General features: G+C 41.9%; 1 protein-coding gene across 1 annotated transcript; it reads right to left on the bottom strand.

Moving 5' to 3' along the window:
• Window positions 1–7,049: 7,049 nt before the first annotated feature.
• On the bottom strand, window positions 7,050–9,418 carry LOC107740416 (potassium voltage-gated channel subfamily A member 1-like). Its single transcript, XM_016552838.1, has one exon. The coding sequence runs from the start codon at window positions 9,179–9,181 to the stop codon at window positions 7,178–7,180; it is 2,004 nt and encodes a 667-aa protein (XP_016408324.1). The 5' UTR covers window positions 9,182–9,418; the 3' UTR covers window positions 7,050–7,177.
• Window positions 9,419–13,837: the final 4,419 nt, after the last annotated feature.

Consider the following 13,837-nt stretch of genomic DNA (forward strand, 5'->3'; position numbering starts at 1 on the left):
ACACTGAAAAATACAACTGCATTAAATAATATTATGAGATTATTTTAAATATTTTTGAATATACAAACAAGAAATTACGGTGGAAATGATACTTTTCAACAAAATTAAAACGCCAGTAGTGAGCGTTTAATGAGTGATTCATTAAATCGTTCATTCAAACGATTCGTTCAAACGACAGATTCATCAGATGTCTATGCATGGGCTAATGAAACTTTGACTCAACCGATTCGTTCAAAACACGGTTTTTCATTTTAAAACAAAAACGCACCAGTGAAAATGTAGCATTACAGCTACGGGGGCTGGGACGCATTCACACTAAATCCTCACACGTGAGCCACATCTCTGAGTGTGGCGCGTGACGCGGACCGACTGTGCAGACCTATCAGTGTACCACGAGCAGACTGCTCCGTACGTTTTCGCATCGCTCTCGCGGATGTCAAACACTGATCGATCTGCGCCTCTCTGACGTTGATGAGATTAACCCCTTAGGTATCGAAATTTGGTACCGAACGACGAGACGTTTTTCAATACTCGATGGTATCGAGGCAATTCGGTAGGTGCCTAAAAAGTATCGAACTCGATACCCAGCCCTAGGTTTTTCGATACTCGATGGTATCGAGGCAATTCGGTCGGTGCCTAAAAAGTATCGAACTCGATACCCAACCCATAACGACACGCCCCATTTTTATAGCATCAAATTACTAGCTAAAATCAAACTTATCACAAAAACGTCAAGTCGTCATGTGACACAGCAGCCACAACAGCACTTATGTTTTATTCATTTTTTCCTTTTTATTCGAAACATCCCCAAACGCATTAACTATATAATGAAATATCTTGATTCTTACCTTTATAGATTATGTTGATCTATAGTGCGCGATGGTTAAAGTAACCTAATAATGTAATCTATTAACTGCATAAAAACCTGTCTGTTTACTTAATGAACAGATATGGGTGTCGTGCCGTAACATATTTTTAATACGACTGAGTTTATATTTAATGTGAATTTAACATGAAAGTTAATGTGAATAAAAACATTGCAAGTTAGGCTACTAATCATAGCACTTTCATTGTACAGAAAGAGAGCACAGAACATTTACATTATCAAAGAACATTTTCACTGACAGTCTAGTTCAAGCACTCTCAAAAACTCCAATTAAAATCACTGAAGCTGTTTACACTATGAAATTAATATCTTACAGATTCGTACACACATTTGCACTTTGTAGTCTGACGAGAGAATTTGCCAGAAAGAGGTATTCTGTCAGCGAGCAAGTGAAGAAAACAACGGCATTTTTGCAATGACTCATCTGAACACCTCTGATTGGTCATTGCATTCATCAGCTCAACAGCATCGTGTGTGATTGGTTAATGCGCAGTGCTGCAAAATCGCATCTGTCTCTGGCTCAGCGCCAGCCAGCGAAAACAGATTTGAATTTAGCAGCTGATGATATCAGAGAGAAAACAATCAGACGCCTTGTTACCACTAATTCTATTTTGATTTCCCAAGTCTGCTATTAGCATATAGCCAGTTAGCATCACCAGTGTGGTTGCCGCTAATCTCGCTTACATTGCTAATGCTCTCTTCACACACATTACCATTGTTTTACTTACTGTTACTTGCTTTAATGGCGGATGTGTGTCTGCAGGTGAGGACACGTTCGAGCTGCATTCGGTGCAGCTTGAGCTGTAACTGCTTCGCTCCCCTCTGCGAGATGGAACGCGACGCTGTGATCGTCGGAGACTCCATCGTCCAGCATGTCCGTGCTACGTTAGCTGAAGGTAAAGTGCACACTCACGGTTTCCCTGATGCTCGTGTTCTCGATGTTTCTGCGCAGATACCCGCGATTCTGAAGGGCGACGAGAGCCCCGGAGCAGTCGTGCTTCACGCGGGGGTTAATGACACCAAGCTAAGGCAGATGGAGACACTGAAGAGGGACTTCAGGAGCCTGTTCGAGACGGTGCGCAGCACATCGCCCGCGACGACGATCATTGTGTCAGGACCGCTTCCCACGTATCGACGAGGACACGAAAGGTTCAGTAGACTTTTTGCTTTTATGCCATGGTCTGTCTGAATACTCGACTGCCTCCACTGCGCGTCGGGTGGTTCTTCGCCTCCACGTCGTGCATTCAAATAGTTTAATGCACAGCTAGCCGTTGATTATCCCTTACTAAATGAATGGTTATTGTCATGGTGTAAAGAACAGAAACTGCTCTTTGTTAATAATTGGAATCTTTTCTGGGAGCGTCCTAGGCTTTTTCGCGCTGATGGCCTGCACCCCAGCAGAGTCGGAGCGGAACTCATGTCGGACAACATCTCCAGGACGCTACGCTCCATATGACTAGTAAGTCAAATCTCAAATAACTGCCCTGATGACTTGTGTTCTACCCGCTTAAATGATAGAAGTACTTGCGCTGTACAATCTATAAAGACTGTGTCTGTTCCCCGAATAGTGAGGTCAAAATATAAATTTAATGCAGGATCTAGAAAAAATCTTATCGTGATTAAACCAGAAAAATGTAAAATAAATAAACAAAAACGATTTTTAAAGTTTGGGCTCCTAAACATTAGATCACTCTCACCCAAAGCAGTTATTGTAAATGAAATGATCACAGATAATCGTTTTGATGTACTCTGCTTTGTCCTGCACCCCAGCAGAGTCGGAACGGAACTCCTGTCGGACAACTTCTCCAGGACGCTACGCTCCATATGACTAGTAAGTCAAATCTCAAATAACTGCCATGATGACTTTTGCTCTACCCGCTTTAATGATAGAAGTACTTGCGCTGTACAATCTATAAAGACTGTATAACTATAACTGATCTATAACTTATCACTGCATCTAAACCAACAACATGCCTGTTAGATCCTGTACCCACTAAATTACTAAAAGAGTTGTTACCTGTAGCAGAAGAACCACTTCTCAATATTATTAACTCGTCGTTGTCTTTAGGTCACGTCCCAAAACCATTCAAGCTGGCGGTTATTAAGCCTCTTATTAAGAAACCACAACTAGATCCTAGTGAACTGGCAAATTACAGACCCATTTCAAATATTCCTTTTATGTCTAAAATTTTAGAAAAATTTGTCTGCTCAATTGTGGTCCTTCCTGCAAAAAAAATTATCTCTATGAAGAATTTCTCAGGCCCCACCATAGCACAGAAACTGCACTTGTTAAAATTACAGATATGACGACCTAAACGTTTTAATCACGCCGGTGTGATTGTATTAAATATAGAAAATATTAAATGGCTATTTTTTGTCTTTTGGAAGCTGCATTCAAAATCCAATTGGCTCAAAAAAACTGACATTTTTTTTGACAGCCCTACAGTACACTCACATCACATTTTACTTGATGTTTGCACCACATGAGTCATTAAACTGAAGCTTGTTTAGAAATATATTAAAACCAACATAAATACAAAGAGTTTTTCTTCCTTTTTATACTGTACATCACTGACCCTCTTACTGAACTTTTTCTTAGCTGAGGGACTCATTGAAAGAAACCACTGGACACCATCCAAACAAAACTCTCTGTACACTGGCACTAGCAAGCCCTGTGATCCTAAAAACCCAGTTTGCACCCCTCAGAGTATGAACATGTACCTCTATGTCATGAAGATGTTAAACATTGCTTTACATAGAACAATTTGTCAGCTGCATCACACCACCTGTGCTTGAGGCCACACAATGCACTTGACACTAACAGCGGTTTAGAGGACAACACTTAGCAGAAATAAATTTTTATTTTAAGGTTACATAAGGGTAACTAGCTAGTGTTTTTCTGCCCAACTGATTTAACCCATGCAACACTGTTGTTTCTACTGAGAGAAGATGAGGGGATTATGGAGTGAAAATCTGCCATGACAACTCAGTTTCTAATCTATAGTGCTGTTTATTTTCCCATCATCCACTAAGCCCCAATGTATGTGTGGGTATGGTGATCACGCCAAGTACAGCAACACTTCTGTGTCATACTACACACATCACGCACGGCAGCTAATTAATGCCCTGAGTGGAGTGATGCTGATTGCTTTCGGTTGGACTAATGCCACATTATTCTGGCTCTCCACACTGCTCAAATGCCAGTCTTGATATTTACAGAGAGTCAGTGTTATGGGAATGAGTGCTGTTACACTGATCTATCAATATGGCAAAATGTCTTTCGTAGTCATGGGTGATTGATATTAGGAAATCTAGTTTAATATCCATTTACTGTGGCATTGAGCCTGATATTTATGAAGGTGATGTGGGTGAAGGGTTTTATTGATTTATTACACTCTCGCAGACAAGCGAGCACACACATATGGACCTACACTTTAAATAAATAACATGCATTGTGAGTCCACTGATCTCACAGAAATTACATTCTGTTTTTCAGTCTCTGACACGCGTGTGATTCTGTAAGTTATTTTACAGAGAAGTGAAGGAGACTGCCACAAGTGGAGGGATACGCTTCTGCCTTGTAGAAGAAGAGGCAAATGGAAGGAACCGAGAAAGAAAAGGGAAAGACAGATTGAGAGAAGGATGCCAAATAATAATAAAGTCTGAGAAAGAAGCCAACTTTTAGTTTGGTATCCATTTTACAAATGCCTGGACTGCAGCACAACAGATTGTTTTCAGAAAATATCCTCTGAAGCTGAAGCAGATTCATCTTTTGGACGCAGTGAATCATTAACAACAACGTTTAAGCCCAGAGAAACTTAAAAGAGCTTAAGACGGGCAACAGCCATTACTTCACAGCCAGCACCAAACGTTTTAAAAATGTTCAGCACAGCAAATAACTAGTGCTGTGAAGTATTGGTGCAATCCAATATGAACTACAGCAAAAAATGAAGACAGAGCTAGCGTAACACCTCTCCACAGGCTATGCAACATTAACCTGTAAACGAGTGCTTAATAGCCTGGGTTATCATGAATATGAGTGCCTGCGCGTATATGTGCAAAAGTACTGCATGACTCAGCAAGCAGGATCTCATAATGATTAAGGACTATCAATATATCCTCATTTACACTGAATATCATTTCAGATTTCAACAGTAAACATAAAGATTTTGTACAAAGACTACGCACTACCACTTCTTATTTGTGTAACTATATTAGTGGGACAGCCAATACACTACCGTAACATTACAAACAAAAACATGAGACATGTATCAAAAAGCATTTGTGTGAAAAAAGTAAGTCAAATAGACCATATAAAAGTGAAAAGAATTCACTTTTTTTTTTTTACCTCTAATGTGTAAGAAGGTGATTGACTGCGTAGTGGTCATTCACAGTCTATTATAAACAATAATTATGAAAAGATAAATCAAACAATAATGCATGTGATAGATAGATATACAGACAGACAGACAGATAGATAGATAGATAGATAGATAGATAGATAACAGACAGATAGATAGATAGATAGATAGATAGATGATAGACAGACAGATAGATAGATAGATAGACAGACAGACAGACAGATAGATAGATGATAGACAGATAGATAGATAGATGATAGACAGACAGACAGACAGATAGATAGATGATAGACAGATAGATAGATAGATGATAGACAGACAGACAGACAGATAGATAGATGGATAGATTCAGCATATAGAATGTGTTTAAATACTGAATATTGAAATCAACATAAAGTACTGGTCACAACCCATTTTAAATCCATAATATGATGCATTTCCAAGCGAAGCAGGATATTTACCAATAAAATGTAAACTTAGAAAACTTAATTTCTAGCAATAATTTACTAGATGTGGATTTAACAAATATGAGCTTGTTAAAACAGTTCCCTAGTATAAGTATTAAACTACTGTTTTAAATGATCCGATAGTCTGTGCACACTAAGTGACATCAGAAAAGGAAAGGAAAGCAAGCTAGGGAAAGTTATTACATTTTGATAATGAAATGTGGTGAAAATTGCGAAGACTGTCTTAATAACAAGTACCAATGAATTGTTCATAACAAGACCAGGAACGTACATTAACAAAGTAAATATGTTTTAGAATTAAAATATTTGCATCACCTCTGTTGAACTATATGGATAAAATCACTAAGACTATTACTATTAAGATCTTTTTTTTTTTTTTTTACTTAAAGGCAGAGCAGTTTGCCTGTAATTTAATGTCATTATATAACTCGTTATCAGTAGTGCATCTACTACAAGCTGTGAGAGGATCACTACTGAAAAGGGATACTTTACATAGTGTGCAGAGTTTATAGAGGTGACAGCATTAACAGCTGATAAATGCCAGTTGTCGGTTACTTTTTCATCAATTTACACAACCATGTTTCCTGTAACAAGCCCACAAGGCACTAGATTGACATGACACAGAAGGCACTTATGATAATCTAATATCGAGTGTGCATATTTTACACAAGTAGCCTACACGTTGGCCAAGTAATCATGTTGTGAGAGATGAGCAGGCCGAGGGAGGCCATAGTTATCTGCCTGTAGCGTGTGCTTAAGAGTATGTCTTATTAATGACAAAATATCGGTTTACTGGAGATTAAATGGTAATTATCGTGTCTACAAAAAATGGTATCAGCTATCATGACATCAGAGAATGAAGCTCGGAACACTTAATGAACAATGAGGATTTTTGGATTCCAAGGGAACACAGCACAGTTAGTCGTCTCTTTGACAATAAGCCCCTTGTTGTTAAGCAATTCAAGACATTGTTGACATATTATTATAAAACGAGAAAACATGAGAGTTGAAATCGCATGCATGCTGAGATCACGTGGAACACCTGTTCCTAGCCATAACAGACAACTAGTAGGTCCACGCAGATGTGTAAACACCTGGATGCTGCGTAAAACTGAGAGTGTATGATGACAACATGATCGCTGTGTGACTGAGCAAATTCTTAACGCAGAAATCGCTTACCTGGGATCCGTAAAGCACTGCGCATGCTTAGTGGTCATCGTGCACTCCAAAAGGACGAGAATTCGCTGTGCATGAAGTCCACCAAGTTCATGTTCCCTTCCGTGCTGTACATTTCCGCCAGCATTTTTATAAAGGGATGCATTGTCATTTCGTCTCGTTGTGTTTGCGCACGCGCGTACTGTGTAGGCTATATGTCTTCAAGTTGTGCATGTGTGCTGTTAACTGATCCATTTGTGCAGTCATCTTTATGAAAACCTCCCGAGGAGGTTATCGTTCGTCCATAATCATACATCTGTCTGTAGGGTTCGTGATTGTGAACTGTTTTTTCCGCCTAAGTCAGTACCGTTCCCTCTGCCCGGGCTTTGCGTGTCAGCCCCGCACAGAGATTCTGTCACGCCCTCCTCCATCTCCATGTACTCTGCCGCCTTGTCCCCCAAAGACGACCCTGATGGGGACCCTTTGAATTTTCTCAGGAAATCCGGAAAGTAGGGGCAGCCCGGCGGAGGCTGTTCCACAACGGGCGCCTGGTCCTCGTTATCAGTCTCCCGGTGGTAGAAGTAGTTGAAGTTGGACACGATGACAGGAACTGGAAGCGCAATGGTCAGGACACCAGCGATGGCGCACAACGAGCCCACGATTTTGCCCCCGACCGTGATGGGCTTCATGTCCCCGTAGCCCACCGTGGTCATGGTCACTACAGCCCACCAGAACGCGTCTGGGATGCTGGTGAACTGAGACGAGGGCTCGTCTGCCTCCGCAAAGTACACCGCGCTGGAGAACAGGATGACGCCGATGACGAGGAAGAAGATGAGCAGCGCCAGCTCTCGCATGCTCGCGCGCAAAGTGTGCCCCAGGATCTGGAGACCTTTCGAGTGCCGAGACAGTTTGAAGATCCTGAACACGCGGACGAGTCGTATTATCCTCAAGATCGCGAAACTCATCGCCTGTTGCCCGTTGCCTTGCTGCTGGGCGAGGTCTGTGCCGAGAGTTATGAAGTAAGGCAAAATAGAGACGATGTCTATGGAGTTCATCGCGTTTTTAAAGAAATCAGCTTTACTGGGGCTCGCGAAGAAGCGCACGATGATCTCAAACGAGAACCAAATGATGCACACCGTCTCAACGATGAAAAAGGGGTCGTTGAACGGCGTAAATCCATTGTCCGCCTGCGTGGAGTTTTTACCTGGGCTGAGGAATTCTTTGTCGTCCCTGAATTCTGGCAATGTTTCCAAACAAAAGATGACGATGGATATGACGATGACCAGCACTGACACGACCGCGATCCCTCTGGCTGGACTTGAACTCTCCGGATACTCGAAGAGCAGCCAGATCTGGCGTTTGAACTCGTCCTCGGGCAGCGGCTTCTCCTCCTCCTTCACGAAGCCCTCATCCTCGCGAAACTTGAGCATCGCCTCTTCCCCGAGTTCATAGAACTTGACCTCCTCGGAAAAGATGTCAAACGGCACGTTGGCGGGTCTCTTCAAGCGCCCCCCGGACTGATAGAAGTACAGAATGGCGTCGAAGCTCGGTCGATTCCTGTCGAAGAAGTATTCGTTACGCAGAGGGTCGAAGTACCTGATTCGCTTCTCAGGGTCCCCCAGGAGAGTGTCTGGGAACTGCGCGAGAGTCTTCAGCTGGGTCTCAAACTTCAAGCCCGACACGTTGATGACAACTCTCTCGCAGCAGCCATACTCGTGGTAAACATTTTCGTACCCTGACTGAGGACGCCTGTCCGTTAACGAAACCGTCTCCTCTTCATCATCCATGTTATAGACAAAACTCGATCTCTTGCTTCCCCTGTCCTCCTCTTCCTCCTCGCCCTCCGCCTCGTCCTCCTCAATCATGATGTCCTCCTCGGATCCTAGGAGCGCCAACTCTGATTGGCGTAGATCCCCGCCGAGTGCCGCGCGGTTCCGTCTCCAGCGCGCGACGCCTCGTTGCTTTTTTCGCTCTCGGAGAAGTTGCTGTGGCGGCTCGTGGTGTTGCTGCTGCTGCTGTTGCTGTTGCGGCTGTTGGGAGGAGGAGGAGGAGGAGGAGGGGCGCGAGGCGGTCCCGGCGCTACTGTTGTTGGCATTCGTTGAAGAGGCGGTGCGACTCTGATGCGGATGGTTGTGGGGATGGCCGCTGGACCCACCTCCCTCTCCGACCGTTCCGGCTTCGGCTGCCGACGCCGCTGCGCGAGACTGCCGCTCCCGCTCGCGCTCTCTCTCCCTGGCGCGAGCCTGGGCATATCCATAGGGCAGGTGGGTGTTGCAGCCCCCGCTGTCCGCGCCCACCATAGCAAACTCCATCTTCTCGAACTACGAAGCGTTCAGAATGATGGAAAACGGGCTGAAGAACGAGGTTGAGCTAAAGACGGCCTCAGCAAGTTCATAAATGCACTTGACTGGCACTGTAGGTCCGCTGCCTTCGGAATTGCTTTAAGCTCTTTCGGTGCACTTTTACTTATTGTAATTGGACTTTACAACTGTGGCGAAGCGACGCGCTTCTGGTGACATCATCATCATCATAATCATCATCATTATGAGAAAAAGGTGTCCAACAGTTCTAGAATCCATGTGCGCGGCGCGCGCCTGCGTTATCCAAAAGGAAACTGAATGCAGGAGGAGAGCTCCGTTATCTGAGGTGATCGGTAGAGACTTTATTCGCCTATGAAATCACTGGTTCCCATCTTCACTGTGAGGGAGGGGTGGGGTGTAGGTTTGTTTCGTCCTCTGCCCCTTCGGTGGCTATGAATTAATCACTGAATCCGCTTGACACCAGCAACAGCTGCAAAGAAAAGAAAAACGTGTTGTAGAATGCAAACTGCTCATCGTAATGTAGCCCAAGCAGACTGGGATGGATAGCCTACACCAACATGAGCAGAACATTTTGAAAAAGTAATCAGTAACAAAGGCATAAGTCACTATTCCTGCGCTACATATTGATAATAATATTAATAACAATACTACTGTGGCACATCCTTATTGTAACAGGCCAGCCAAGCAAGGAAACGGGAAATAGCGCGTGATATTACTGATCCAAAATCCCTTGACAATTAATTATAAACAGTCGTCGCACGCAATTTATCAGCCCTCTCATGCACTCCACGTTCCATTATTCGAGCCACTGACGTAGGAAATGATATGAGGATGTCTTCTCAGCTGCCACCCTCAATATAACAAGCTAGAGATGGCTGAGGATGTAAATCACTGGTTTGTCCAAATTTCCCTCTCGCTCAGATATTCCTCGACGTAACCAAACGCAGAACATGACACCTAAACAGTCAGGTGTGATCGCATTCGAGGGATGACAGTTTTGTCCACGGCTCGCCGTCGGGTCTTTATTCAACAGGATCTCTCATTACCTGCCCATCTCCCCCTCCCCAAAAAAACATGCACCGCTGCATTAAGCCTGGACTCGCACTCACCAAAAAGCAGGTGCTGCTACCGAGAGCATGCTGCGTGGCTCCATAAATCACACGAGCAGCGTCAGAATCGAGATGTATCAAAGTTTTAGGATGCCATGTGTAATAGCCTTAGGTAAGTATGCGCAGCGCGCATCTGTCTGCCGCTCAGTCTCGCCCGTTGACCATTGTGCTCGTGTTATTGGGGAGCTGCGCTCCGCCGCGAGAGGCACGTTTGCGCAGCGCGGAAAGACCTCGATCGCCCCCCCGTGGTCGTGACAGGCGCGCACCAGTGTGCTGCAGCTCTCAAACTTCGACAGCCCCTTATGCATCTGTTGACATCCAGTTAATCGCAACTGCCTACCCGAGGGACTGCTGCAGAGCACGAGCTGCACACACTAAGCAGCCTGTGTGTGGCTCTGTCAAAAAGCCACATACACTTTCTGTCACGGCCTGTTTGTGTATAGTCATCGTTTGGAAAAAATTAAGAATGTAAACACAACATAAAAAAGATGAATGTGATTGTGTCGTGAGAGCTCTGCACTTCACTCTTCCACGCTCCATTAAACAAGCAAGCGTTTATACAACGAGCATAAATAAAAGATTCACCTCCTTTAGCTTAGCATAGAGGGTTCGAAACTGGGGCCCGGGGACCTCGAAGAGAAGAAAAGTGGGTGCTACAGTAGGATCCGCTGAAAACTTGGGGAGAAAAAGAAAGATTTTACAACATTTACCTTTGAGATGTCAAAGTTTAAATGTTGATGTAATTAAATTAAATATGAAAGACATTTATCAGAATTTGCAATAATTACTGTTCTTTCTAAACACAAGGAAGCACAAGATTCATCACAGTTTTCAATTTATTTTGTTGTAAAATAGAACCTAACTTACACATTTATTATGTTATAAAAGAAGCTGTCATCTTATTGGAATAAGTTGTATCATATTTTCCAAATAATATTTTATATCAGTTTAGTTTGGCTTTAGAACAAAAGTAATATAGGGGCAATTTATTTAATTTAGTCTATAATATGATAATATGTGAGTTTCTTGGCATTAGCACTCAATCATACAGACTATAGTGGCACTGTAAAAAAATAAATAAAAAAATAAGTCAACTAAATAATAAACTCAAAATGATGTTTGTTTCAAAAAAACTCATATGATGTTTGTATGAAAGCAAAATGCAAATGATTACTCCCACTACGCCACCTGCCTGTTTCTCCTGGCACTCTATTTTACAACAGAGAGCTTTAGAAAACCAGTTTCGTCAGCAGCACTGTGTTTAAGCCACGAATGCTTTATATTTATCACCTGGAAAACAAATATTGTATTTCGCAAGACAGAGAAACGCTCAACAAAACTCATGTCTCACATACTCTGTTGTAGAGGGGGAAATGTGTGTGTGCTATCAAAATGATTGTGCTGTTTGATCCAGCTCATTAGTTATGCAGCAGACATTGTGTTTGCTCTTGTTAAAACAGTTTGCATTGACCAACCTTTACTATCTTGACAAATTGACTTCTTGCTGTTTTATTATTCAAATACCCCACCTTAGTAGCTTGTTTTGGACTTGGCTTAAGTTTTTTCTACGCGTGTCTATTCTGTATAGAGTCTGCAGCTGGCACTATACAGAATAAAAGGGGGCACAGTATTTTTTTTTTACTGTGAAATACACAGTATTTCACAAGACAACATTTAGTCATTGTGGGCAAGCACACAGGATGGCTGCTTTATAGGTGTAGGGAGTAAAGATTCTGACTGTAGTGTGAAGGTTGTGCGTGTGCGATTGGATAATGGCTTATAGTTATTAGAATAATGGTGCTGACTGCATTGTAGGCCAGGAATGGGGTCCTGAATATGACTGTGCAGCAATGAGAAGTACATTGAGACATGAGTAAATGTGAGAATTACTGGATATATAGAGTCAGACAGAAGCATTTTGGATGCACTGATGGGAGTGAAAAGGCAGATTTTCTCTACATTAAAAAGCCTTATTCGGATAGGGCACTTGTCACAGCGTGATAAATGAAGGTCAGTGGGTCATCTTGGACAATTTCCAAGATTTGGACACATCAGGAGTCAATGACTGTACAACCTTCAAAAGCCATGGAAAGAGACTGGGGGCGGCTGAAAGAAAAAAGAGCTTCGTTTTGTCAAGGTTGAGCTGGAGATGAAAAGCCGTAGAGCCAGACTGAGATCTGTTAAAGAAAATGAACAGAATCAAAATGAAAATCCAGGGCACTGTATAACTTTAAAACAGATAATGGTCAAGGCAATAATGGCTAGGCGTGCTGCTAAATGGAATGAATGCTAGAATAGTTCTTTTACAGAGGACCGTTTCGAAGATTATATACTGTATATAAAATGTTCAGAAGTTTGGGGTCAGTAAGATTTTTATGTTTGAAATAAGTCTTTATGCAAACCGCTAGATATATCTTTTGACATTTGTATTTGAAAATTAAATGGAGATTGAAATGCTCACGAGCTTTGAAAAGAGTAATGGGTGATTTCATGCATTAAATTGGTGAAGGATGCATTAAACATATCAAAAGCGACAGTAAATATTTCGAATTTTAAGGGGGTTTTTATATTTTTAAATTTACATATAGTCATTTAGCAGACACTTTTATCCAAAGCGACTTACAAATGAGGACAATGGAAGCAATCAAAATCAACAAAAGAGCAATGATATCATTTTTAATATATGAGATTTCAGTTTCAAATAAATGCTGCTGTTGATGGCAAAGCAGCAGCCATCACTCCAGTCTTCAGTGTCACATGATTCTTCAGAAATTATTTTAATATGCTGATTTGGTGCTCAGTTGCTAATAATGATTCTTATTGTCATCAAAACTGAAAAAAAAGAGTTTTGCTGCATAATATTCTTGTGAAAATCATAATACATGTTTTTCAGGATTATTTAAAAGAATAATAATAGAAATTGTAAAAGAACAGCTTTCATTTGAAAAAAGAGATTTCTTAAATTAAAAAGTATATTAAAAATCTAAAATTCTAAATGTCTTTGATCTGTCACGTTTGATCAATTTATTGCATCACATTATCCATTACACTTTTCAAAGCCCATGAGCATCTCAATCCCAATATCATTTTCAAATATCAATAGATCGATCTAGTGGTTAAAAAAAAAACATCACCTCCATCTGTTATGAGAGACTGTTTCAAAAGTTAGCCAGGTAAAAACTGAACAGATGCTGTGGAGAATAAAAACTGATTGATTTTTGTGAAATATTTTAAAAAATATCCTGCAGAAATTAATTGTTGAAGCAACCATGTGTTGATCTCTTAGAGACGACAAGCTGTTGTTCCAGTGATTTTCAATCCAGGAATTGTGCTGCAGAACACTGACCTTGAAAAGCAGAACATCAGTGGTGGCTTTTACATGGATCCTGTTCTGTCTAAGCCTCTTTCAGACTGAATGCCATGGCCACAGGGCTTTCGGGGATTTGTGCCACCTCCACAAAATCAAATGCAGTAGTATGATAAGACATGGCTGCTCTCAACTAGATGTGGGCGTCACGTCTGACAGGAGGGTATAAGT

Source organism: Sinocyclocheilus rhinocerous, unplaced genomic scaffold (genome assembly GCF_001515625.1).
Source record: "Sinocyclocheilus rhinocerous isolate Xijiao unplaced genomic scaffold, SAMN03320098_v1.1 scaffold225, whole genome shotgun sequence".
NCBI lineage: Eukaryota > Metazoa > Chordata > Actinopteri > Cypriniformes > Cyprinidae > Sinocyclocheilus > Sinocyclocheilus rhinocerous.